The sequence below is a fragment of the Sinohyriopsis cumingii genome, chromosome 16 (genome assembly GCF_028554795.1).
Source record: "Sinohyriopsis cumingii isolate HCF-2022 chromosome 16, ASM2855479v2, whole genome shotgun sequence".
NCBI classification, from domain to species: domain Eukaryota; kingdom Metazoa; phylum Mollusca; class Bivalvia; order Unionida; family Unionidae; genus Sinohyriopsis; species Sinohyriopsis cumingii.
Window position 1 is genome coordinate 74,631,702 of NC_142976.1, and position 24,633 is coordinate 74,656,334.

A 24,633-nucleotide genomic window follows, 5' to 3' on the forward strand; every position below is an offset into this window, starting at 1 on the left:
AAGAGATTACAATCTCAGCCAGTCAAAAGTGCCTTGCAGAAATAAAAGGGTTGTGATTGGTCAACACATACTCTCAAGCTCAAATGTTTAATGATTTCCAGGCCAGAAGTGTTGTCGCATACTGCTCTTGCAGACAAGCTATTAAAGTTTCTAAACGGTTCACAATCAGATGTTTACTATAGAAGATGTAAATACGGTAATTGCACCTAATACTGAAAGGAAACATACATTTATAAAAAGAAAAATAGCACGTCATATGACTCAGTTATATTGACACTTTACAAGACAATGTTATTGCAACTGAACAGTTTTTGGAGCCAAGAAAATGATTAATTTTATGACCCGCGTATGCACTAAGAACTATATTCAGATGTACAACGGCGATGTTATTTACAAATGGCGAGTAGGGTCAGATGTCATTCATGAAACTAAAGTGTGCACTTGTAGAGTTTTACTGGATATTTTTAGCCTGTTTATTCTCTTGAAGAGATTATCGTTGGAACAAACCTGCCATTATCTTAGAAAATGTAACTGTATGAAACTATATTTAAAATATAAGTAAAAATTCATAAAAAGTATGCGTGGCTTGAAAGATAATGTCCTTACAACTACGGTATCCATGAGATATATCTTTGAATTTAAACATTTCTTCACGTCAGATATCAAAATTATTTTTACAAAGTAAACCATATTTCTGCACACTATATTTGTTCATTAAAGAACTCCATTAATAGAATAGACAGAGAATAAATCTATCACAAAATGACACAGTCTCCCTATAAGTGACATAGTTTAATATGACTATTTCATCTAATAACATTTCAAATGAATATTAAAAAGAAACGCTTTTCAAAGCTTTACTCAGACAATTGGTTCTTCCACCGTAGGGTATATCTAACAATTCCCCCTTTGCTTGACAAAATTTAATTATTTTCTTTTTAATTGAGTAGGAGATAAATAAATAGTATTATTTTCAGAACTAAATACTTCTGGAATCGCGATAAGTAGCAACCGTTAAAATGGAACGAAAGACGAACAAATGAAATGCAACTAATATTTCAAAAGTTGTTACACACACAGACTTTCTTTTTTGAATTTGAACCAGCAATAAATTCATAAACTATATTGATATGCAATAGAATTCTATGAAATAAAGAGCTGATAGTGAAGACAAAAATGCTTTAACTTTCTCACATGTCTGCAGCAGCCCGTAAAGCCATTGACTTTGTCACATGCCTTCCGCTGCCTCAAATTTCATTAACTTTGTAACAATGTCTTAAGCACCCGCTGAAATAATAACCTTCGGAACATTCTTTCCGCTGCCTGTAAAATACATTCCTGGCATATTGTAAACCAGTCGCCAATTCTGTTACTCGGGCCATGAAAATGCACTTTATTCATATCATAAACTTTATTATATTTAAAAAAAACATAATGATGTGCACAAATATACGAAGATCAGTGGCAGTGCTAGCAGAAGGCCGGACAATTTTCACCAGTTTCACTCGTTATCAGATTACACGTGGTAACAATCTAGATCACGGCTGGTGAAAGAATATTCATTTTTGCCAAATGTTTATATCGAATCCATAATAGAATAAAATCATTCTTTTGAAAGTCCTCAAATGGTATTTATCTATTTCATCACGCGGAATTAGCCTTTTCACTGCCCTTCCGTCATCTTATTCTTTGTCATGGCAACAATAATTTCCGCTATATACACATATGAAAGACACGATGAAATGATAAAACTTTCCCCATGTAGGTACAGTTTACATTAAACATGATTAATTGTCCATCGATACTACTAACACTCGTTCGTTACGTTTAGTTCTCCAAGTTGAAACCATTTCCAATTGTACTACCTCTCGGTTTTCCACACAAAATGTCAATGTATTTGCCGTTTCCTTACATCAAAATGTCCCCTCAGTATGCTTCTACTTGAACTTATTCTTACGTTATCTATGAGATGGCTATTTCTTAAGTTAAACAGCAGTAGTTATCAAACACTTTCCGTATTCTCCTTCTTTCTGCCTCAGCACCGCCTTCAACGTTTATTGTATCTCCCCACCCCAATTCATTGAACAAGAAACGGCCGGTTTACATCAGCCCTTGGATGCAGTTCACCATGGATTACTTAATCATTAGTAGTTTAATCATTCCTTCCAACGATGCCTTCCAGTTGCGTACCTAATCTCGAGACTGTTCAGGAACCCTCCGTCCATTTTAATTTTGATCCTAATCCCAACAAATCTAAACATTGCTGAATATTTATGAGTTTATCAATCATCTTTCTATACTTGGTTCTGGGGGTCCCGGGTGGCCTAGTGGTCTAAGGCGCTCGCCTTTACAGATCACGCACACATCTCATATGCTGAAACACGGCAATAAACCCACATAGGGCAAAATCCAAAAATGCATTACACTGTCTGCGTCAATAACTATTTTGTATTTCGTAACCTCCACTCTATTTATTGATTTAGTTGCTACTACTACTACTATCGACAGAGTCGTTTTGAATTGTTGCTACCACTGATTCCTACGTGTTACTCATGCATATTGCTTTTTTTCTGTTCTTTCTGCAGACACCAATATTAAAGATGGAAAAGTGAAGCACAACCATCATGAATCTAGGGACGGGAAACAACGTGGGGGAGTACCTGTGTGTTGGAGATTACATCTGTTTATATGCCGTGGAGACCGAGGGATATGTCTACAGTCTCCAGTCAAGGTAGACACTAGCAAATAGTCAGCATATTGTTACGTTGGTTCAAGTGACATATTTTATGCACAAATGTAATGCTGCATACACGTACCTAATATAAAAATTCAGAAAAAATAAATACGTGAGGGAGGTTAAAAAGGTCCATATGTTTGGATAGGTATAATTAAACAAAACATAATAATATAATTCACTTGACTGGACAAGTCAGTAGAAATTCATAGAATAAAAAGTTGATGCCCCCTACCCCCAAATTCATACATGCATTTTTCATGTCAGACGGTCATTGTTGAGAACAAGTGATGCTCACAGTGCAAACACAAGCCCTTTCCGGGGGTGATAATTTTGAAAAACATTGTTTACATAATAGCTTGATGCAGCTTAAAAAGTTGTTATCCAGGCAGTTTTTGAGATATTCTACTTGCCTTGAACCGACGTGTCTATTGCTATCAGTAGCTAGCTCTGCTACCTAGCCGACCATTGGTATTTCACTGGCTACATATTGTGCAGTGACTAAATGAGGTGTACATACCTCACATCAGTTTCAAGAACAAAGCAAGCAGGAAAGACCAAATTCAGAAATATAGCAATGTCTTTATTACACAAAAATATCTCATAAAGTCACACCATAGCTTTAATTTAAGAAATCTGTCAAAGACCAATTTACGAAACTGTCTCCTGCCTCCTTGGTACGCGTACATATATCCGGTAACCTATATCCACTTAGTCTACGCAATGTAGACTGGAGAATGCGATGGTACGTTGTACATTGTCAATATAGTTATTAATCTAGTGTACCCGTCTTCGCTTCCATGAAAGGCTAAATGCTTCTCTATGGCATATTTTGATTATTTTGGTGTGCTCTCATTTTCTTGGCCGTTTAAAGACTTGCGTTCTACTGTGATTTCGTATTGTTCGATTCAGCTTTTAAAAAAAAAAAGAAAGTGAAAATATGCATTTATATTCATGTTTGGAAAAATTACCAACTCAGACCCTGACCATTTCGAATGCTCTTTGGAGTTCTTGATCGTCTTATTCTTTTGTGTGATAGATTATTGAATAACTGAGACTAAGGTACAATCTATAAATGCATTATTATTATTATTATTATTATTATTATTATTATTTTATATTATTATTACAGACTAAATTAAAGATCACAGTAGCCACAGTTTCCAGATGACTTCAAAAATTCAATTTTTGTTTTACATATTCGCAAAAATTTAGCTACTTCTTCTATGAGTGGCCTAAAATTTCTCGTAAATGTGTTCCATGTTGGCTACAATAGTAACATCGATGTGCCGTGGATTTTCCTCATTACTAAAATAATTTATGACTGTTTTAGTTTTTTATCATTTAAAAGAAGGGCCGCAACACACTTGTCACGTTTTCAATAGAAAATCTCAGAATTTGAAGGAAAAAATAGCAAAATTAGCAGAATAACAAGAAATCGTACTTGACTTTTAAAATGACACAGCGAACGATTACGTCATTCGTCGGCAATATGGTCACTGTGGCAAAAACTGGAATAGCTGATTTAATTATGATTCCAGGTAAGTTACAGAAATTGCGCCAATTAATTTTAATTGTACTTCCAGGTAAGTTACAGAAAATGCGCCAATTAATTTTAATTATACTTCCAGGTAAGTTACAGAAATTGCGCCAATTAATTTTAATTATACTTCCAGGTAAGTTACAGAAATTGCGCCAATTAATTTTAATTGTACTTCCAGGTAAGTTACAGAAATTGCGCCAATTAATTTTAATTATACTTCCAGGTAAGTTACAGAAATTGCGCCAATTAATTTTAATTATACTTCCAGATAAGCTGCAGAAACTGGAATAATTGATTTAATTTTGATTCCAGGTAAGTTACAGAAATTGCGCCAATTAATTTTAATTGTACTTCCAGGTAAGTTACAGAAATTGCGCCAATTAATTTTAATTATACTTCCAGATAAGCTGCAGAAACTGGAATAATTGATTTAATTTTGCATTTCGGGGTAAGTTACGAATCCTGTTAATGAAAGCAGCAGCGATTTTGTAAATAATTTCCTTCTAATAATTTATTTTCATAACGAACGCGACTGAGTTTCCAAGTAAAACATTACAAGAGGTATTGACAATAATTGACGATTTCCAGCGAAATAAATCGCACGCTTTGACCTCAGATTCTGAGGAAAAAGAATAAACATTTACGGTGAAATCCCACACGTTCCCCACGTAGCAGAGAAGTTACATTACACCGTTAATAAAAAAAGCATGTTGCCAAAGACATCGTTTTTGCTATTGTGATGTGGTTTATTTGCTGGAGGTGGTATTACATCTGCGTGTACTTCGTGAAACGGACGGTTTAATCGCAACACACAGGGCCTCTCTGTGAACGGAAAGAACACATTGAATGCATTACATCGATCTTCCATTTTGGAAATACTTGAATCATATGACTAAACTTGGGTACACAGTGTTTATATTCGTTGTCTAGAATGGCTCGGGATATAAAGAATTTGGTTACCTGAGTGAATGACCTGGCATAAGGTGCATTTGTGACATATGAACATATAACCTATTACAAATTTGTTTGTTTGCTCCGTTCGCTAAAATGTACGAGACGTTCCGAACGGATGTCATATTACACGCACGTTAAACAGGGTATAACACTGGACAACAAATTTTTACAAAAGTCATGTTACTGAAATAAAATTAGTCAATTCTTATCAATTTTTATGTGCTGAACACGAATATGACAGTCAAATTGCAAAATTGGCTCTAGTTTTTTTGTAATCTGCAAGAAATTAATGTTTACATAACGAAATGCATTCCAATAGTAAAAGGTCAACTGTAATAGCCTACCTATAAAAAATCAAGTCACTGACTACATCTTAGATTTCTTCGCCTGTCTCTTGTACAGCTGTTCGGGAGCATCTCTGAGGAGTGTCCAGCAGTAGTCAGCCAGCATTGTAGTGGACCATTTTCCCTGGTATCTTTGTTCCATTGTTGCGATATCTTGATGAAAACGTTCGCCGTGTTCATCACTAACAATACCACAGTTGCTAGGAAAGAAATCCAAATGGGAATGAAGGAAGTGAATCTTTAGAGACATATTGCAGCCAAGTTTCTTATACTTCATCAACATGTCTTCTACTAGTTCCTTATAGTTTTCTGCCCTAACATTTCCGAGGAAGTTTGTAGAAACTAGGCGAAAAGCATTCCATGCTTGTTTCGCGTCACCTTCCAGCAAGTTGTTGAACCGGTCATCTTTGAAAAGCTCTCGAATCTGAGGACCCACAAAAACTCCCTCTTTAATCTTTGCTTCGCTGAGTCGAGGGAATTTTTCATGCAGGTATCGGAATGCTGGCAAAGTCCGGTCAATGGCTTTCACGAAGTTCTTCATCAAACCTAGTTTGATGTGAAGGGGTGGTAGCAAGATTTTCTGAGCCTCAACCAGAGCTGGGTGTTGGATATTCTTCTCTCCAATGGCTACATTCTGCCTGTGAGTCCATTCCTTCCTCATGTAGTGCATTTCCCTTGCTCGGCTATCCCACTCGCATAAGAAACACATGTATTTTGTATATCCTTGCTGCAGTCCCATTAAAAGGGCAACTACCTTCAAATCACCACAGAGGTGCCAGCTGTACTTGTTATACTCAATGGAATTCAGTAGCTGCCTTAAGTTATTGTATGTCTCTTTCATGTGGACAGCATACGCTACTGGAATAGATGGAAGAATGTTTCCATTGTGCAAAAGCACAGCCTTGAGACTCAGTTTCGAAGAGTCCACAAATAGTCTCCATTCTTGTGGGTCATGAGTGATTTTTAAAGCATTCATGAGGCCCTCAATATCGGAACAGAATATCAGATTACTTTCCTTTCTAAGAAAGGCTCCAATTGCTGGTGGCGCTTTCGATATGCAGTAATTGTGACATCTTCTTCTAGAAGATTCCATTGTTGGAGTCTTGATCCTAGCAATTCTGCCTTGTTCTTTGATAAGTCCAAATCACGAATCAGGTCATTTAGTTCTTCCTGTGTTATTCTGTGTGGGGTTGATGATGCACCACAGTGAAAATCTGGATCACTGCATGCTGATGGACCAGGAGAAGAACAGGTCGACTCACCTTTGTCTTCGTCAGATGAATCAAGAGAATATTCTGCTGGAGGTTCTGGAATAGGAAGTCCCTCACCATGTGGAACTGGTCTCAATGCAGACGGAATGTTTGGGTAGACTATTCTCGACTTCTTTCGCTTCGTTATTCCGCCGGAAAGAGGAGGAACCAAGCAGAAGTAACAGTCATTTAGGTGGTTGCTTGGCTCTCTCCACACCATTGGGACTGCAAACGGCATTGATGACCTTTTGCAATTCAACCACTGTGAAAGCTGTGTTGTACATGTAGCACAGCATATATGCGGAGCCCAAGGCTTGTCTTGGTCACCAACCTTGCATCCGAAGTAAAGATGATATGCCTTCTTCACTTGAGAATTGATACTTTTCTTCTGGTTGGCAAATGTCACTTCCCCACAAATATAGCAAAAATTGTCCGCAGTATTAACACACTTTCGAGGCATTACTGTTCTTTATTGTACGTAAATGGATAAAATAAAAAGTTTTATGTAACAGTAGCTTGAACTGTCTCGCACAACGTCTAAAATATTTTAAATGCTGAACCTATCTGATTGGGCTTTATATAGTACACTGCTTACGTCAGCTTCAGCAGCCGCCTGGCATTAGTATAATAGGCCTACACATGTATAGTACACTGCTGACGTCAACTTACTTCAGCAGCCGCATGGCATTAGTATTGCATTGCATCAGAAAATGATGCAATCAACTGTGGATGATGTGAGCATGATGGTATTATGCAATGTTACATCATTATTCCGGATGTTGCTGCAGTCCTACTGGAGAAATTTACACAGTGAAACATAGAAAATGAGGTATATGAATATCTTCAAAACGAGAGCCAATACAAATTTTTCACGGTTATATTCGTGTTCGGCACACCAAAATACTACAGATTAGGGCCTTTTCAAGTCAGTAATGATTTCACTGTTGACCAGTGTAATCAGCATCTAGTACGAACGACTATATGTATACACACATACGATATTATTATATACCCATTCAATCTTAAATGGCTGATATGGCGTTCGATATAGATGTTCAATCTTTGATTTCGTATCGCACACCTAACATTTCCTATCGCAAACTCAGCCTGGAACTACTTTTCCAACTTAAATTATTCAATAATAGTCCACTTAAAAAGTATCGGAAACGATTTATTGCGATTTATTTTAAGTTATTAAAAAATAAAAAGACACGTTTGCAATTATAAAAAATCCAGCCATATTATGTGAAAATGGCTGCTTTTGCCACTGGAGATAACGGTGGAGTACAGTAAGACTCCAAATTCGGTTTTTGGGCTTTTCACGGAATCTACCGTCGCGAAATTGGAGGTAGTTGAGGTTCCAACACTATTCTGAAAAGAATGCTTGACAATGAGTTCTCATATGAAGCTGGTGTGCAAAGTGACACCAAACATATGAGAGAGAGAGAGAGAGAGAGAGCAAGTACTTTGCCGCTGAAATAGTGTATTGAAATTTTAAAAATTCAGACGAAGAAAGAAAGACTCTGGGAGTACTATCGATATAAATAGGTAATTAAGGGATAGTATCTACGGTTAGCGCATTTGAACTTCGAATTAGTTTGCTAATTACCACAAAGTGCGGGTTCGAGTCTCGGGCTCGGCCAATGTGGATATGTGGGAAAGCTTGCCGGTAGCTTCTCGTGGGTCGGTGGTTCTTTCCGGGGTTTTCCCGGGTTCTTCCTCCACCATTAATACTGGCTGTCATGTATAGCCTATCTTGTGTTGAAAAATGGCGTTTAAAGTTATAACAACAACAACAACAACAACAACCACAAAGTGCCGAATTCTGGGCGCAGTGACTTTAAACAAAAAGGTCTTATAAACCGAAGAACAAAAAATTATGTACCTGTTGATCTGTTTTCCAGCTGAGCAACGACGACACAGAGAGAAGAAATCCCACAATTAAATGATCTAAAATTTTAAACTTGACCAAAATCTATTTCAGCTTCAGAGTTTCAAAAATATACTTAGCATAGTTTTTCTTTATTTTTTAAAATTATATTATTATTAAAAAAACAACCATTTTTGAGGAGCAAATTTAAGCGGAGAAACTGTAAATTTACTGAGGAGTCGAACTTGTTTAGTAAATATGATGATAAGACCGACAACCATTGACACCACAGAGGTAGAAATATCAGAGAGAGAGAGAGAGAGAGAGAGAGAGAGAGAGAGAGCAGCTATTTTGACGGTAATACAAATTTAGAAGAATTACAACGTGTTGCAATGTTGCTGAGACGTTTTCATAACTGGGGCACACTCAGAGTGTATTTTGGCTTACATTTTTAATTCCTTCGACTGTTAAATAGAAAATAAAAAAAGAAAACAGGACATTATTGCTTTAAATTTTTCAAGCAAAAAATGTATAAATGAATGTTAGACAAATACAGAGTTTTCGTTTTCTTAAAATATATGATTAAATTGTCATCTTTAAGTTGAATGCATCATTAATTTCTTTTATTAAATGAAAACAAAAAAGTAAACAGAGACTTTGAAAGTAATGTAAATGAATTGGCTTTCTGAATAAAATTGAATGTATGTAATTATGATTAGTACGTGAAACTTATCCAGAAATTTGCTTGGAAGTAAAGTGTGCTTATTCAGCAAGTAGAGTGTAAGAAAAAAAAAGTCACTTACTGGTCCAAGCCTAGGTTCCATTTAAGCAGTAAGGAACAAAAATCGACTTGCCTATGACTGCAGTTGAAATCCATTCATACGTTCCATACAATACTTGTAAACATTCAAAACTACAGTAAATAGCCATATCTGCAATGCAGACAACGATGCTGCAACTACACAGTATATATCTAGTGTGCGCCCCGCTTACGTAAATGGAAAGTTATCAGAGGGTTTTATAATATCTTTACAAAACGTAAAATGCCAACTTCGCTTTTCTAAAACTATACATTAAAAATAAATATAACAGTGTATGAATAAAAAGTGGTTTGTAATAAATACAAAACTAAATGTTTGCTCTGAGTCGAGGGAAAGAATTAATTTGTTACGGCGTAGGAGCATACGTCTCGGCATGAGGGCCTCGACATTCATACGCCGTGTTCTCTCCACCCACTCGGAGCAAAACACATATGTAGTTTTTTCTATGTTTTTAAATCATGATTACGAAGAGGTATTTTCACAGTCTCCACCAAAAGGTGTCCGGAACATGCTGCCAGTACTGTATTAGTACACCCGTATGGAGGATATTATATCTACCTGTACTCGGTTGATCTTGGGGATATTTCTATAGCCACTATTTAAAGATGAAATGTTATGTCAGTAGGTACGTTCTATGTGCCATTTCAGAGTGGAAATTGTTTCTCTTTCACTGATCTATTACTGAGTTTTACATCTTGCACCTACGGGAAGTAAATAATTTTGTCCTGATTGTTTGATGTTGTTGTCTCGCCACACATGTTTCGTTCGTACCGGTCTCCGATATCTACTGCACTGCTTTAGTGTGGAGCTAATACGAAGACTGCAACTTAATGTTGTTATAACTGTGTTATTACTATTCGCACTAATAAACAAAAAGTCCATAGCTTAGATACGAAAAGAGAATTTCAACTATCTCTGCACAATTTCATTAACTTGCGTACAAAGCAAAGAAATAAAGTCTTTAGCAGTATTGCCATATTTCTAAGATGTTCGTACTGCGTTGTTTACGACAACACCATCACGGAAGCAAACAATAATGTTTGAGACTGTTATGTATATTTAATTTGTATTGTTTGTTAGTTTTTATCATTATATGTTACATATAAAATTATTATTTGTAATGACCTTGTCAATAGCATGTTCATTGCGTACATAACTAGGGTCACTCATTCTTTAAACAAGACAATACATATCTTATATTTCTAAGTGTAGGTTATGTATTAGGATCATTATTAATGTAAACATGTTTATCTTAATCTGAGTCGGGGACATTACCTCATGAAAAAAACATGGTCTACCTGATATTTACCATGTGATTTTATTATAATTTTAGCAACACATTTGATCTTTTTGACAACTTAAAAATGTACAGAAATGAACTTTTGACCCTCTTCCATGTCCTACTTTTATGTCTTAGTTTTCTATAAAATCTTGTTTACTTGAAATATTAACCATTCTTGCGACACCACCTGAACCAGAATCATTGTTATTGTTGTGGTCAGCATTTCATTTGGACGAAATTATTCAAATTATTATTCACTGAAAATAACAAAGTGCTCATGTTATCGGTGCACGTGCATAGTTGGGTTTGAACGTGTCTGCCTCACTTGTTGAATCTTTGGATATCAACGGCTCGGATGGCAATATCTAGGACGGTTAGCGTATATTTGTATATGTATTCGCGTACCTTATAATGTGGGAGAAATAAAAGCTCATCCTAGTAAACTTCGTTTGGGTTTAAATATTAAACGAACCAGGGGAAATATTTCTTGGTGCGAATAGGTAAATCTGCAATAATGCTTGTTCGGCCAGTCAAGCTTCAACTACCCCGTGAGTAACCTTACCCGAGCTCGCTAGCTATTCAACGAATGTTTCACACGCCCAATAACCGCCGGATCTGTAGTATCTTGTGGCCAGTTTATCATCCATATTTATTATGTCAACCTGTTTTTCCTCCCAGCGCAATCGCGACCTTTATGCCTCCTTTAATAATCCGTTTGGCGATTATTTCTCCGAGCTTAGGAATGATCGTGTTTAAGTAATGGATGAGATCCACGTTGAAGCAAGAAGATCGTTTCATATTTAATTCGCGAGATCATGTGGGTAACATGCAGCATCCACTTGGTTTACAGGTTCTTCCTTAGGCGGTTTATTGAAATCAATTCGAAGATGCAATCATGTTCCTGGCTCACAGTGGTTGCATCTAGGAATACGATTTTCGCCAATATAGTTACCCTACGTACCACGTGTAGCTACGTTAAAGCAGCGGAGATATCACCGCGGAGACGTTTTTATTATTATTTTATAGACCTTGACCCTATGGACCTGAATGGTCCGACAAACATAAACTTCTTTCCTCTACAGCTGACGCAGATTTCAGCGAGTCTGCCTCTACCATTAGGCGTTACAGCCTTAGTTGGATTTGCAGTACAAGTTTTCATGCGACATCTCACACAATATGAACGAATGATGAAAAGTTACGCAACAATTGACATTCAACATGGTATCACAAAAGATAATTTTTCACCGCCATTGGCATTACTGCATTGATGAAAACTCTCAAGAATAGTTCAAACGAAACATGTCCGTGTTTCCTGATTCCGGTCAAGCGCTCATTATTGACCCAGCTGGATCTGCGAAAACCCAACGGTTGCTGAATCTAATCGTGCCATGGTTAACATGGGATCAATTGTATATGATTTTCTCATCTGTAGACGATCAACATTTTTGTGATGTACTAAATGATTTCACAGATAGGTCTTCGGCATTCATCATAGGGTTCTTTCTCATGATCGATGAAGTCCCTGCTTTTGACGCCAATGAGCACAATAATCTTGTCGTGTGCGATGATGTGATGTTTGACTGGAAAGACAATCCCGTGAGAACATTTTCTCGAGACCTGCACAATACCACAAAAGTGATTTATATGAAAAAATAACACGCATAAGTACCCAAAGTTGTCAGGTACAACTCCAACATGTTGTTGCTATTTCGTGAGATTGAAAGCATGATCTCGCTAACATTCATTAGAATTAGTACAACGTTAATTACTCTTGGGATTAGTTTCGGAATATGTTTGAGGGGATCACCCAGGACCTATCTAGTTTCCTCACGATTGACTTCACTGACGCGCCGTGCAAATATCGCGCGAGTTTACACAAAATAATCTTGATAACCACAATAAATGTATTCACTGTCAACCGTCAGCTTTGTCATAGGATTGTATGGAGACGACACCTCAAAGCTGACCATAATCGACTGAAACTTCGCGACGATTGCATAAGTGTCCGTAAATGTGTCAAAGATGTGTGTGCATCGCGACAGGCCACACGGAAAGACCTTAAAAAAGTGTTTGGACCAATGATCAAACTCACAGGTAAAACGGCGGAAAAAGTAAAGAAAGTTTCGGCAACCACCACCAAGATGATTCAGACGATCGCCAAAACGCGTAGTAACTTCACGGGGCCAGTTTAACCAGCAAAGCAGGGGGGAAACACTGACCTCTTAAGTTTAACAAATATAATCAACCATCGGTGTGCCAGTTTAAACTAGAGACCAGCTTGTTACTTCAGAACGTGAAAACTTCCAGATGCATATTACATCGCCACTCGTGAAAACACTCGGAGATTGTTTCTAGAACGATGAAGTGAGGTGAAATCACGTCGGTTACATTCCCCGTCGATTGTATTTGAACAAACGTTTACTCAACTAGGAAAGAAAGATCTCAGCTGTTATTCAGAAAGGACACATTTGTCCATGTAACAGTTCTTGGATGAAAACGAGAACGACCGTTAAAGAGACCAAGCACGGGCGTAATGTTTGTGTTTCTAAATAAAGGTGGCATCAAACCCACAAAACGCACAATCACCGGAGACATAAATATTTCAGAGGAAGATATTTTCTATGAGAGTGTATAGCATTTGTACCAGTCAAGAAATGTAAGTGGGTAGAAGTGCGTGTGACTGTTGGACCTGAACAAGGCCAGCCTGTCAAGCATTTGTATTTCATGATGACAATGTTCCAGACAACTCTAGATGGAAAGCTACTGATGACTCCTCGCACAGATAAAGTGATAAGTTAGAATATCTGCAGAAATCTCCGCTTCCCCAAAAGAGTAATTTCCTTTTGAAACGTTGAAGAATATAAAATACCAAGAAAACAGGCAGACCTTCCGCCGCAAATCATTGTGGACATGCAAAAATGACACAGTTCTATTCTTGCAAAAGAAGTCCATGAAATATATGGAATCAGCTCAATCAAATTATATCAGACGTCGAATGCTCTCAAATATCGCCCATCTGTCAAAGTATCTGGTATCAACAAGAATGATCTACAGCCCATATTTAATAATAATTGGTCAGCGACGGATAACGCAAAAACATCTGGTATTGACGAAGATGACCTATTAGGTATGATTGATAATATTCAGTCTGTGAGGCTTGGATTCGATAATGTAGAAGGAAAAATATCAGACATGGATAATAAAACAATTCTAGCTACAACCCAAGGCAATATTTTAGACCACAAGGTCAGCTCTTATAGTGCTCACTGTACTTTCAACAGTAGGCTGATGATTTACTGAAGAAATTATAGCTAATTGTATGGAACAACATTGGTCAAAAGAAAGCAAAAAGTTGACAGAAGATTTATTAGGTGCATTCCAGGAAGAAATCAATGAAAAATTGGACGTTTACTACTATGATTCTTGTCTGGCAAGACAAGCTTGAACTCAATATTTGCTTCAATCCCTCTTCTCATATAGGTCCTCTACGTGGAAGCTCCATTTTTCGAAGCGTCTCACGCGCGGGTTGAGTACCCTGGTCGGTAATCGCTAACTTCGATACTTGTTTTGGAGGCCCACCGCAGGTTACAATCGCCGATGCACGCGCCTACGAAGTGTATTTACTTTACTGGTGATCAAACTAGCAAAGTACTAATTTTATCTTGACAGGATGCCTTAACTTTGCTGGCAATCAGACTGGCGAAGTAGTGACTTCATCTTGACAGGGTGCCTTAACTTTACTGATAATCGTACTGGCAAAGTAGTGGTTTTATTTCTTGACAGAGTGTTTTAACTTTGCTGATAATCGTACTGGCAAAGTAGTGGTTTTATTTCTTGACAGAGTGTTTTAACTTTGCTGATAATCGTACTGGCAAAGTAGTGGTTTTTTTTCTTGACAGAGTGTTTTAACTGCTGATAATCAAACTGGACATGAAGCGATTTTATCTTGACAAAATATCGGAACTTTACTGGTTATCGGACTGGCAAAGTACTGATTTTATCTTGACAGAGTGTCTGAACGTTACTGGTAATCGTACTGACAAAATAACGATTTTTTCTTGACAGAGTGTCTGAAAGTTACTGGTAATCGTACTGACAAAATAGCTATTTCTTCTTGACAGTTAGAATAATATGTGGTATAAACTCTTGACTTTAGATTATTCACCTCATAAACAGATAAACAAATGCTACAGGAGAAAATACATCATCTTATTTCTTCCAATAAACCGGAGTGAATAATTCTTAAACCAAACTTTACTTTTCTACTGTTTTTGACCTATCTCTGAAATTAATCTAATCAATGAAATTTCCAAGAATATATTCTAAACTACTACTTGATAGTCTTTAAATCATCTCTTTTCTCGGTGTTCCTGACTGTATGTTAGCAGACGTTGCCTGGTTAATTCATTCCTATAAATGAAAGAGAAAGTACCCATATGTTTTCGTTATCTGTCAAGCATAAAACAATAGCGTCAAATTTTGCTTTAACTTCTCCGTCAGCTTCCCAACTGGAACCAGCTTCCAATGCTTAGATTTCGCAAATGGTGGAGGCATCTTAACGGTGCTTCAAGCTGACAGGGGACTCCGCCCTGTCGATAAAGTAACTAGAACTCGATTTCATAGAGCTATACAATAAACATTCAAGTGCAAAAGGAGTTGCAGCCTAACATAACAATTTTATGCGTTTTTGAGCTTGCGACTGGGGATATAGTACTATGAAAATCAATATTCACATATTTTGGTGGTCCTGGCTTTGTTGAATTCTGAACGTAAAATTCGTGTTTTGTCATCATCACTAAGGTCAAAAACACTACAGAGCAACAACTACAGTGAGACAGTTTTCTTCTATTAGGATTGTATACAACTTTCTGTCTCTCTCAGTGTCTCTTTCTCTGTCCATCCGTCCGTCTGTCTGTCTGTCTCTTTCTGCCATAAGTTCCATCTAACCTCGCATGAATGCATCTTCACGCGAAAGGAAACTTCATTTCACAGGAACGAGATGACTGCTAAAAATAAAAAAACGTTAAAATTCAACATATTTTAGTCCCAAATTTTTCAACACATTTTAGTCCCTAATTGCTCAACACATTTTAGTCCCTAATTTTTCAACCCATTTTAGACCCTAATTTTGCAACCCAAGTTCATGTCATATGTATCTGGAAAGAAAGAAGAAGCATGAATAGTTTTTAACAATGTTATGTCATTCTTGCAATGAAATAGAACGTAAATTGCACAGTCGAAGCTCTTGCTCCTAATTACTGAAATGGAATAACATTAGACGTGAATGATGTTAGTGTCAACATTTGCTTTGGCAAGCGGTTGTTCGTGCAGGAAACCAATTTGATAGACCGCAAACCCTGTTAGGATTTTTGTTTTACCGACGACTGTCATTTCATCAACCTATTTATACAGCATGTAAAACGCGGAAAGAAAAACAATGAAGTTCAATTTCAGACATGTTAGTTGGTTTAATGATTTTATCCTTGAGCTCCCATAAGAGTACTAATTTGAAAAGCCTCAAGAACATGCTGGTTTTGCACCAGAACCTATTCATGAACAATCGAATGTTCCAAAATAGTTATTTGAATGGCACATTAATTATATCTGCGAACAATTGTCGCTAAGGCTATTAAATTTGTCAGGTGAATATACATACAAACACTGTACCTTCAAGGATGAATATTGGAAAATAAAGTAATATTTATTTGGAAATTATAGATTAAATACTGTCTCTGTACATTTAAACATGTTTTGTTTTTTGCACCATTGTATAGCGAAACGTGCATCTCAGACTTTGCAATTTAAAATACGCAAAGGACAAAAGAACATAATGAAGCTTAAAAATCCCGACTTTGCTACTGAACAAAAGCCCGTATGTAAATACAACGTATTACTTTGAAAAGATTAAATACTTTTTTAGATTACACCCTTAAAGAAAAGCATAAAAATTCATAAATTAGCCATCATTTTTAGCATTTTTAAGGTCTCTCCATTTTCTTTTATCGTTAGTCGATTTTAATTGTTACGCGTTCGATATATTTAAGTTGGTAGATATGAAATAATGCAAACTCTTGCAGTAGAACGTCATATTCCCTATACTAAGCTTGTTTCTCAACAACATTCACAATCACATGCTTACAAAGAAGATGCGCTATAAATATAATCAGTACCCAGTAGTATAATATAAATTACATATCATATAACAAAACCATTATCAGTTTAAATACAAAATTCAATCATTGATTTGAGAATAAATTCATTTCGCAGACATATTCTTCTTGTCCCAAATTCCTTATCAGTACGTATGGTTATATATGCATTTTCCTGTTAAAATCGATGGCAAAATCATCTGTCCGGCATTGCACTAGGCGTTTAGCAGGAATCGTCATAGCTCAGAAACCATCTGGCCCCTGTTCATGGCACGGTGGCACACTTGCACAAGCAAAATAATACAAGACTCAGAACAATAACGGATGATGTGAAAAATTCAAGGTAACATCAATTTCTTTTGATGGTCTTAGGAACTCAAGCTAAGAAGAGTTTTTAAGCTGAATTTGAACAATGTCTTTCAAAAGTATCAGGGATGCCGGTTCTGCTATTGACACATGGTGCATGAAGTTTGATGACTGCGAAGACAGAGTGCCCAAAACTTGATTCAAACATTTTAAAATACCCGATATAAAACACAACTAATAAAAAAACACGTCGAAAGACCTATTTCATTTTAAGTGATGCAGTTTGAAGGAAGAATTATAAAGCAGCAAGATTTATTACAATGACTTAGTAGATAAATTTACATGAACATTTAAAATAGTCAAGGGAGGGGGGTGGGGGGTAATCTTGAATTACAAGAAGGTGAAAAGAACTGTATATCTAAGGAAAACTTAATATATCTAGTTTTTTTTATTGTTATACTATAGTATCTGATAATGTATTAAAGATTAATTTTGAATTAGAGGATAAAGAGTCGGCTCAAAGGAAAACATATTGTAGATGGTGTATACTGGGTTGGGATGAAATCCACTTTAAGAAAATTTAATATGATGTAATGTAGTTTATGTGTCAAGTGTATGGCTTTAAATGAATCATAACTTATTAAAAATGACCGTTAGACACCAGGCTGTTGAAACCTGGGCTGTTATGCTGTTGAAACTTGATAGTACGCAAAGACAGTTTGAAGAAATAAAATATAAAAAGGAAAGAAAATTCGAAACTCAAGGATCTTTCGACAATCCAGCCACCATGGATCAAACATTCTCACTGGTTGAAATCAAGTTACATAAATTTTTGAAATACTTCAAGACCCATAACTCTGTCATACAATGGTCAAGAAGGCTCCAAATCGAAGAAGAATTTTATGTCGTGTATCTATAGAATGCAGTCCATTTTTGGTGGCAACCAAATCACAAGATCGTTTATTTTCGAGAGGAGGAATGCGTGCATTGAAGAACAGAAAAACGTAATTGATGGATCGTCGAATCTCCCCACCTACCACTCAAACTGAACAGATTGCAATTAACTATGAATCGCTCAGCACTGATATCGCTGACTAAGCCTGCACCTTACATAATAAAAAGAAGGCTGAACGTTTGTAATCTGGGTCGTTGAAGCGTCTTGGACATAGTAAGTAGTGTAAATATGATAAATATATAAATCTAAATAGCAGATAATTTAAATTTCTTAAGCCAATTTTCGTGAAATTGTTCAGAAAATACGGACTGTTTATTTTACTGTCAAAGAAGTATTAACCAGACATAACAAGCGAAACTTTACACTATGATATACAAATTAGCAGGCAGGTCTGTTTCTTTTGAAGAGAGTTATCAATTCAAAGATATTCTTTATGTGCGAAAAGCAGGTAACACGTAAGCAAATTTGCGATAAAAATATTTACCTACCTTGGCCAATGTATATAAAGAAATTTACAGGTCGCATTAATACGATATCCCTTAGCTCAGGGCTATCTAAATCGTAATTGGGCTCTTCTTCCGCAACAATCTGCATGTCTATGAAGCCTCTTGATTTTTTCAGTTTGTAAACAAAACCTCTCAATGGCAAGTATATTGTTATTTGGGCAAATGCTTTCTTTAAGCCCACTGGTTCTTATCCTACATTGTAAGATTTTTTTTCTAAAACACTGGTTGGTCATGACGGGTTAGGTCCGATTACGTTCTCTCTGAACTCGGACATTCGTTGGAATCTACCAAGAAATGCCCTTTCTTACACTGGGTCTAGAGGTCTACCTCCACAACTGAGTCTTTCAGTGAAATGAAACATTTTAATATATCGGCATCTAACAAAAGGAACCAGACAACAGAAATCTGCAGCTGCTTAGTGACTGAATATTTCAAAAAGCATCCATGATTTAATCAAAGTAACAGAATATGTTAAGTGGGTAGGTAGAATGCAAAGAATATCCAGAAAGAAATTTGAGGTGAAAAAAAACGTCGCAAGGTGATATACGTTAACTGTTAAAAAAGAAGTTAATGCATGTAAAGAAGACAACAAAGAGATCTGAACCAACTTATCTCGAAATAGCAAAATTAAAATCACAACCAAATCACCATACTTTTCAGCCATATAAAAATGGAATTTAGCTTGGTGAAGAAGGCAATAAAGTACATGTGCAGATTACCAGTTTTCCTAACATGTTACCAATTAAAACTTATTGAGCTCGCTAACAGGTGATAAATTCGATTGATATCCACAGAAAAGGATGTCAAAGAAATCAACAGTGTATGGACAGTATTGACCAATTATGCGTGCAATGTTGATTAAATGTAATAAAAAACGAGCACACTTTTAAAAACAGAGAAAAAATAACACGAAACGAAGCATTACTCGAGTGAATAGACCACAATCCAGTTATATTTATATCTGTCCTTATTATATCCATTAAAACAATATAAGGTGAGAGCGCTTTTGTATTTGAGGCTTCGAATAATGGTTTTAGCAAATTTACTTGTAGGATATCATTATCATTCAGTAGCAGTCGTCATTGGATGTTATTCTCACGTGACAGGCTACACGTATGGAAGAAAGAGTTATTCAATGGAGTTAATTGTCCGTTTGGAGTGATTCTTTCAACAACATCTTTGCATGTTGCTTGGAACCGTGTGCCGAAGTCTATATCAAGGGCTACATTTGATCGAGTGTTTGACTTGTTGTTTTTTTCTCACAGCAAACTGGTTCTCGGAAGGTCATCTGGTTTAATGTGAACTGTGGAAAAGAATTGACAGTCATTTATGTGGTAAGAAATCTAAAAGTCCCATTTAAAAGAAAATTGAGAAAATATGGTGTGAAAATCTTGCGTTTTGGTTGAACTGTGTACATCCAGCTTATTGAGCTGAGGAGTATCGTGTTTAGTTATTGTGTCAGAAACAAAAAAAAAAAAAAAAAAAAAAAACGCCCAATAACTGGTTTGGTTTTGAGCCGGATCACTGTCGCGTGCCATATGGTATTTATTATGGTAAAAAGACGAGCGATGTAATCTCCCAGTGCCGAATTTCGATTTGTCCTTAACGACGTGTAATGGGGCTGCCTTAGGGTTTAGCAGTTTCACTGTTTTCGCAAATTTGGATCCCAGTACAGCGTCCTCTTTCCATGGTGAAAGGTCGTCGCTAAGGTACAAGCCACATGGTGTTCTAACTCCTGACTACCTGATTGTTAAATCAATATATATTTTCAAACACAAATGCTATGTATACAGTTTTTTAAATCGCTGTATCGTATTGAACATGTTGCCAAACAGGTTGATATATTGTAATAGTGTTTTTTTTTTTTAAAAACTTCACAGTGATGCGTGTTACAATTTTATACCGATCCTTTCTTGTTCAAACCTAATGTGAAAACTGGTTTATACTAATCTATATGACAATCACTTTGCTTCTTCCTCGTGAATCGTTTTATATATAAACTTTTCGCATTAAGAGGGAAAGAGCGTATTTTAATACACCAGTGTAAAACTGAATCTCCAAGTATCTTACAAATGATATATTCAAAGACGGAACAATTAGGTTTTCTCTGCAACCTTCGTGAAGCCTATACTCATGAAAGATATCCTAGATCAATTAACACGGCAATATCTCATTTTCTAGGACTAAGGTGGCAATTTAAAAACATTAATTTCTGCAGTCTGAAATACTGGTTTTCACAAATGCATTGAAACAGCTATCTTTTTATCTGTATTTAGTCGGTCTAAATAATTCCTCTGGCCATAAGTTCGGCAATACTTGTTTTATTCTTTCGAAATAAAAATCAAAAGTGTTGTGTCCTTCTAAAACGGGACACTTCATCCTTGTTTTATATTAAAACAACAACAACAATAAAAAACAAAACAAAGAAACAAACCAAAAAACAAGACCCCCCAAAGAAGAAAAAAACAACAAAAAATAAAACAAAGCAAAACAAAAAGCTAACATGTAGAGCTCTGAAACACGAAAAATATCACCATTCAATTTCTTCTGTAGAAAGAAATCCGTCTTTAATTAAATGAATGTAATTTCTTGTCGCGCCGAAATATAACTGTTACCCGTTGTCATTGAAAATGCTATTGTTAGAAGGGTAGCTCATACAAAGATACAGTGGCACTAAGAATAACGGATATATTGAATTGTCTTAGTACGGTCTTTACTGTTTTTCTTAATAACATAATTCCGTTGTTTTTCTGTCTGATGCACAAACGGTTTTCTCAAAAGACACTCCACAAATGATAATAGTTGTCCTTACTAAAACTTAATAAGTTGTTATAAAAAAATCCCTTACTAAAACTTTTAAATAGAAGACGTTAAACATTTATTTGCAATTGTCTTGATTTTTCTCAGGCTTTCTGTAAGCTATGGAGAGTTGGCTTAAGGAGATAATTGATTACCACTGCAGTAAAGTAGAACATACTCAAGTTATACTGAATATGTTTATGGATGAAGTCTTGCATCTTCCACAATGGAAATAAATCAAAGCATTTCTTTGCGATCAAGACGTTAGGCAAGGCGAAAATCTTTCTCCTATGTTTTTTGTCATGTATCTAATGACTCCGGGAATCACTTTTTTTGAGTTCGAGTTGAAATAGCATTTCGATAAGTTAATTTTTGGATGGGTATATGGTAAGGTATTTCGAATGAGTTCTTTTACTTTATGTTGGCGGTGTCGTTGTATTTTCAGACAATCCAAACGATATGCAAAATAATCTTGACGTATTCTTTAATTAGTGCAAAACTATAAACTAATCATTAACACAAGCAGACCCAATGTTATGCCGTTTGGGAAATGTAAAAAGAGACAAAATGTGAAGTTAAACAATTAGGAAATTCTGAACTGGAAATTTACAAAAATTATAAATATTTAAGATTGATCCTTGCTAAGAATGGTATATATTTATTATGAATAAGAACATATTTAGTCACGCCAGGAACGTTATGTACATTTTTAAGAAAAGAATAGTAAATCTCACTTTTGCATGTTGACTGTCAGCATAAACATTTTGCACTGACGATAGTTCCAATTCTTACATACGCATCTGAGATCGAGGGTTTTCAAAAAATTAGATACAGTAGAACTGGTTCATTTAGACTTTCCTAAATATGTGATACAAATGATTAAGTCCGTCCACACATATTCTTTATGGTGAGTTAGGTAGAGCCGCTCTTTATTTGCAAATAAAAAGGAAAATGGTCGACAGCTGGATAAATATCATTAATGGTATAAAACAACGAAACTGTCTAATATCATGTATATGAAGCTATTGCACGATTATAATATTAGTCTAGACAGAAGTAAATGGATACAGGGCATTCATAACATTTTATTGGAAACTGGGTTTCAATTTATCTGGGTCAATCAAAATATTCCCACTAAATCCTGGTTGGATTCTACCTTGAAGGAAAAACTTCTTGATCAGTTTATACAGAATCATCTTTTACTGACTCGAAAAAAAGCATATACGTATATACATTTTAAAACGGAATTAAAATTAAAACATTTCTCAAAAGATTTATAAAATATAAGGCAAATACAATATAGTTAGGAAAAGTTGCATAGACATGAAAAATTGTGCAAATTGTGCGTGCAAAACTGTGTGATGAGGAATTTCGTTATCTCATTGAATGCAGCTATTACAGAGAACAACAAAGCAACTACTACCCAAACACTTCTATATCGGACCAAAGGTACCAAAATTTACAGAAGTTTTGAGTTCTGAGAAAATTGGCATTCTAAGAGAACTCTGAAAAAAGTTATTTATCAAAATTTCATTAATTTCTAATCGTTTTTACTCGATCTATATGTTGTTCTTTCTACTTTTAAGAAGAGAAGAGTATCATAGATTCGTTTCTTTTAAAAAAAGTAATGAGTTTGTTTCGGATTAATATGTGTTCCATTTATCGCAGTTTATATTCTGTCTTTCCGATTTTGCCAACATGTATGCATTTAATATTGTATTTGCTCGTATTCCGTTGGAATGTTGGTTGAGATATTGCTGTCAGTCTGAGTTAAGTTTCAATTATTTTGAAAATAATATCATCCATGGCTGACGTTCACATATGCAAAGTGAGATAATCACATTTTACTTCATATGTTGCTCTTTGCAGTCAGAGTGTAATAAAAACTGATTCATTATAATTGACAGTTTTAACTTCATTCTGAAAGAACAAAAGATGACAAGAATCTTAACTGTTTTCGTCTGAATAAAATTGCTAAATAAAAGTCATAGATGTGCTGAAAAAGGCAACAATATAGCAAATGAGATCAGCCACTATTTTATATACATTTTTATCTGTCAGATTCATCAATAATTATACAAAAGGATTATTGAACCAAGCGATAAGCAAATTCTCTTTACAAATTTATGTCATGCTTTAGGAATCAGGTTCTTTACAACCATTTTTGTTGTTTTTGAAATGAAAGGCAAAGATAAAGAGCGATTACTTTGTCTTTAACCCAGTCTTTATTGATATTGAAAACGCCTGTGCCATTATACACAGTTTTATCCAGCTCGTGGAGTGGAAAGACTATCTATCTGAGTGATTTACACCTTGGGAATATCTTACTGTTAAATGTATAAAAATACATGTCATGTTGTTATTTGTGCTATAACTGTAGCCGTTTTCGGGAGAATGGTGTAAATAAGTGTAACTAATTGTGTTTTTATTTTATGAATTTGATAAGGATTATCCAAAGCTGTTCATGATATTATTTGTACATGCATATCTACGTACTTGCGTGTGTACATACATACATACATACATACCCCTGTCTCAGATCACTCACATCTCGCCTAAGTTCACTTGGGTTCGAGTCTCGGCTAAGCTAACGTGGATATGCGAGAAAGCTTGCCAACAGCTTCACATGGGTCGGTGGTTCTACTTGGGACTCTTCCTGTATTTTTCCTGCAGAAAATATATCGGCGACCATTTATTGCCTATCATGTGTTCAAAAATAGCGTTAAACCAACAAACCAAAGTCCAAGCAAACCAAGCCTCTCTGATCCAATACCACTGTTTCATGGTACAAGTTAGGAAACGATGTTGAAACTATCAGCTCTACGCGAGTATAGTACTATCAGCTGTTTAAAAATACCGAGCCAGAGATCTGACGTTAAATTTGTAACATACTTTTTAAAATGATTCCATTAGTGAAATAAAATCTATTTATTGTGAAGGTCGTGTAAATTATGTTTTAAATCACGAGACAGGAGATTTGTTGAATGTGTTGTGAAATCTCTTATATTTCAGATAATCATTATGAAGATTGTATCCTCTAGATCCACTATTGATTGATGTGAGTCGATTGATATTCCGTAATTATAAATTAAATTAAAACAGTATGTGCATATGTTAAAC

At 35.7% G+C, this 24,633-nt stretch overlaps 1 protein-coding gene across 1 annotated transcript in view; it reads left to right on the forward strand.

Annotated features, from left to right (window-relative positions):
• The first annotated feature begins 2,624 nt into the window (after nucleotides 1-2,624).
• The window catches only part of LOC149780798 (inositol 1,4,5-trisphosphate-gated calcium channel ITPR3-like), a 265,188-nt gene continuing 243,179 nt past the window's right edge, over nucleotides 2,625-24,633 (forward strand). Inside the window, exon 1 of the mRNA XM_089936233.1 lies at nucleotides 2,625-2,731. Coding sequence (XP_089792359.1) covers nucleotides 2,625-2,731 — 107 coding nt within the window. The remainder of the gene's footprint in view (nucleotides 2,732-24,633) is intronic.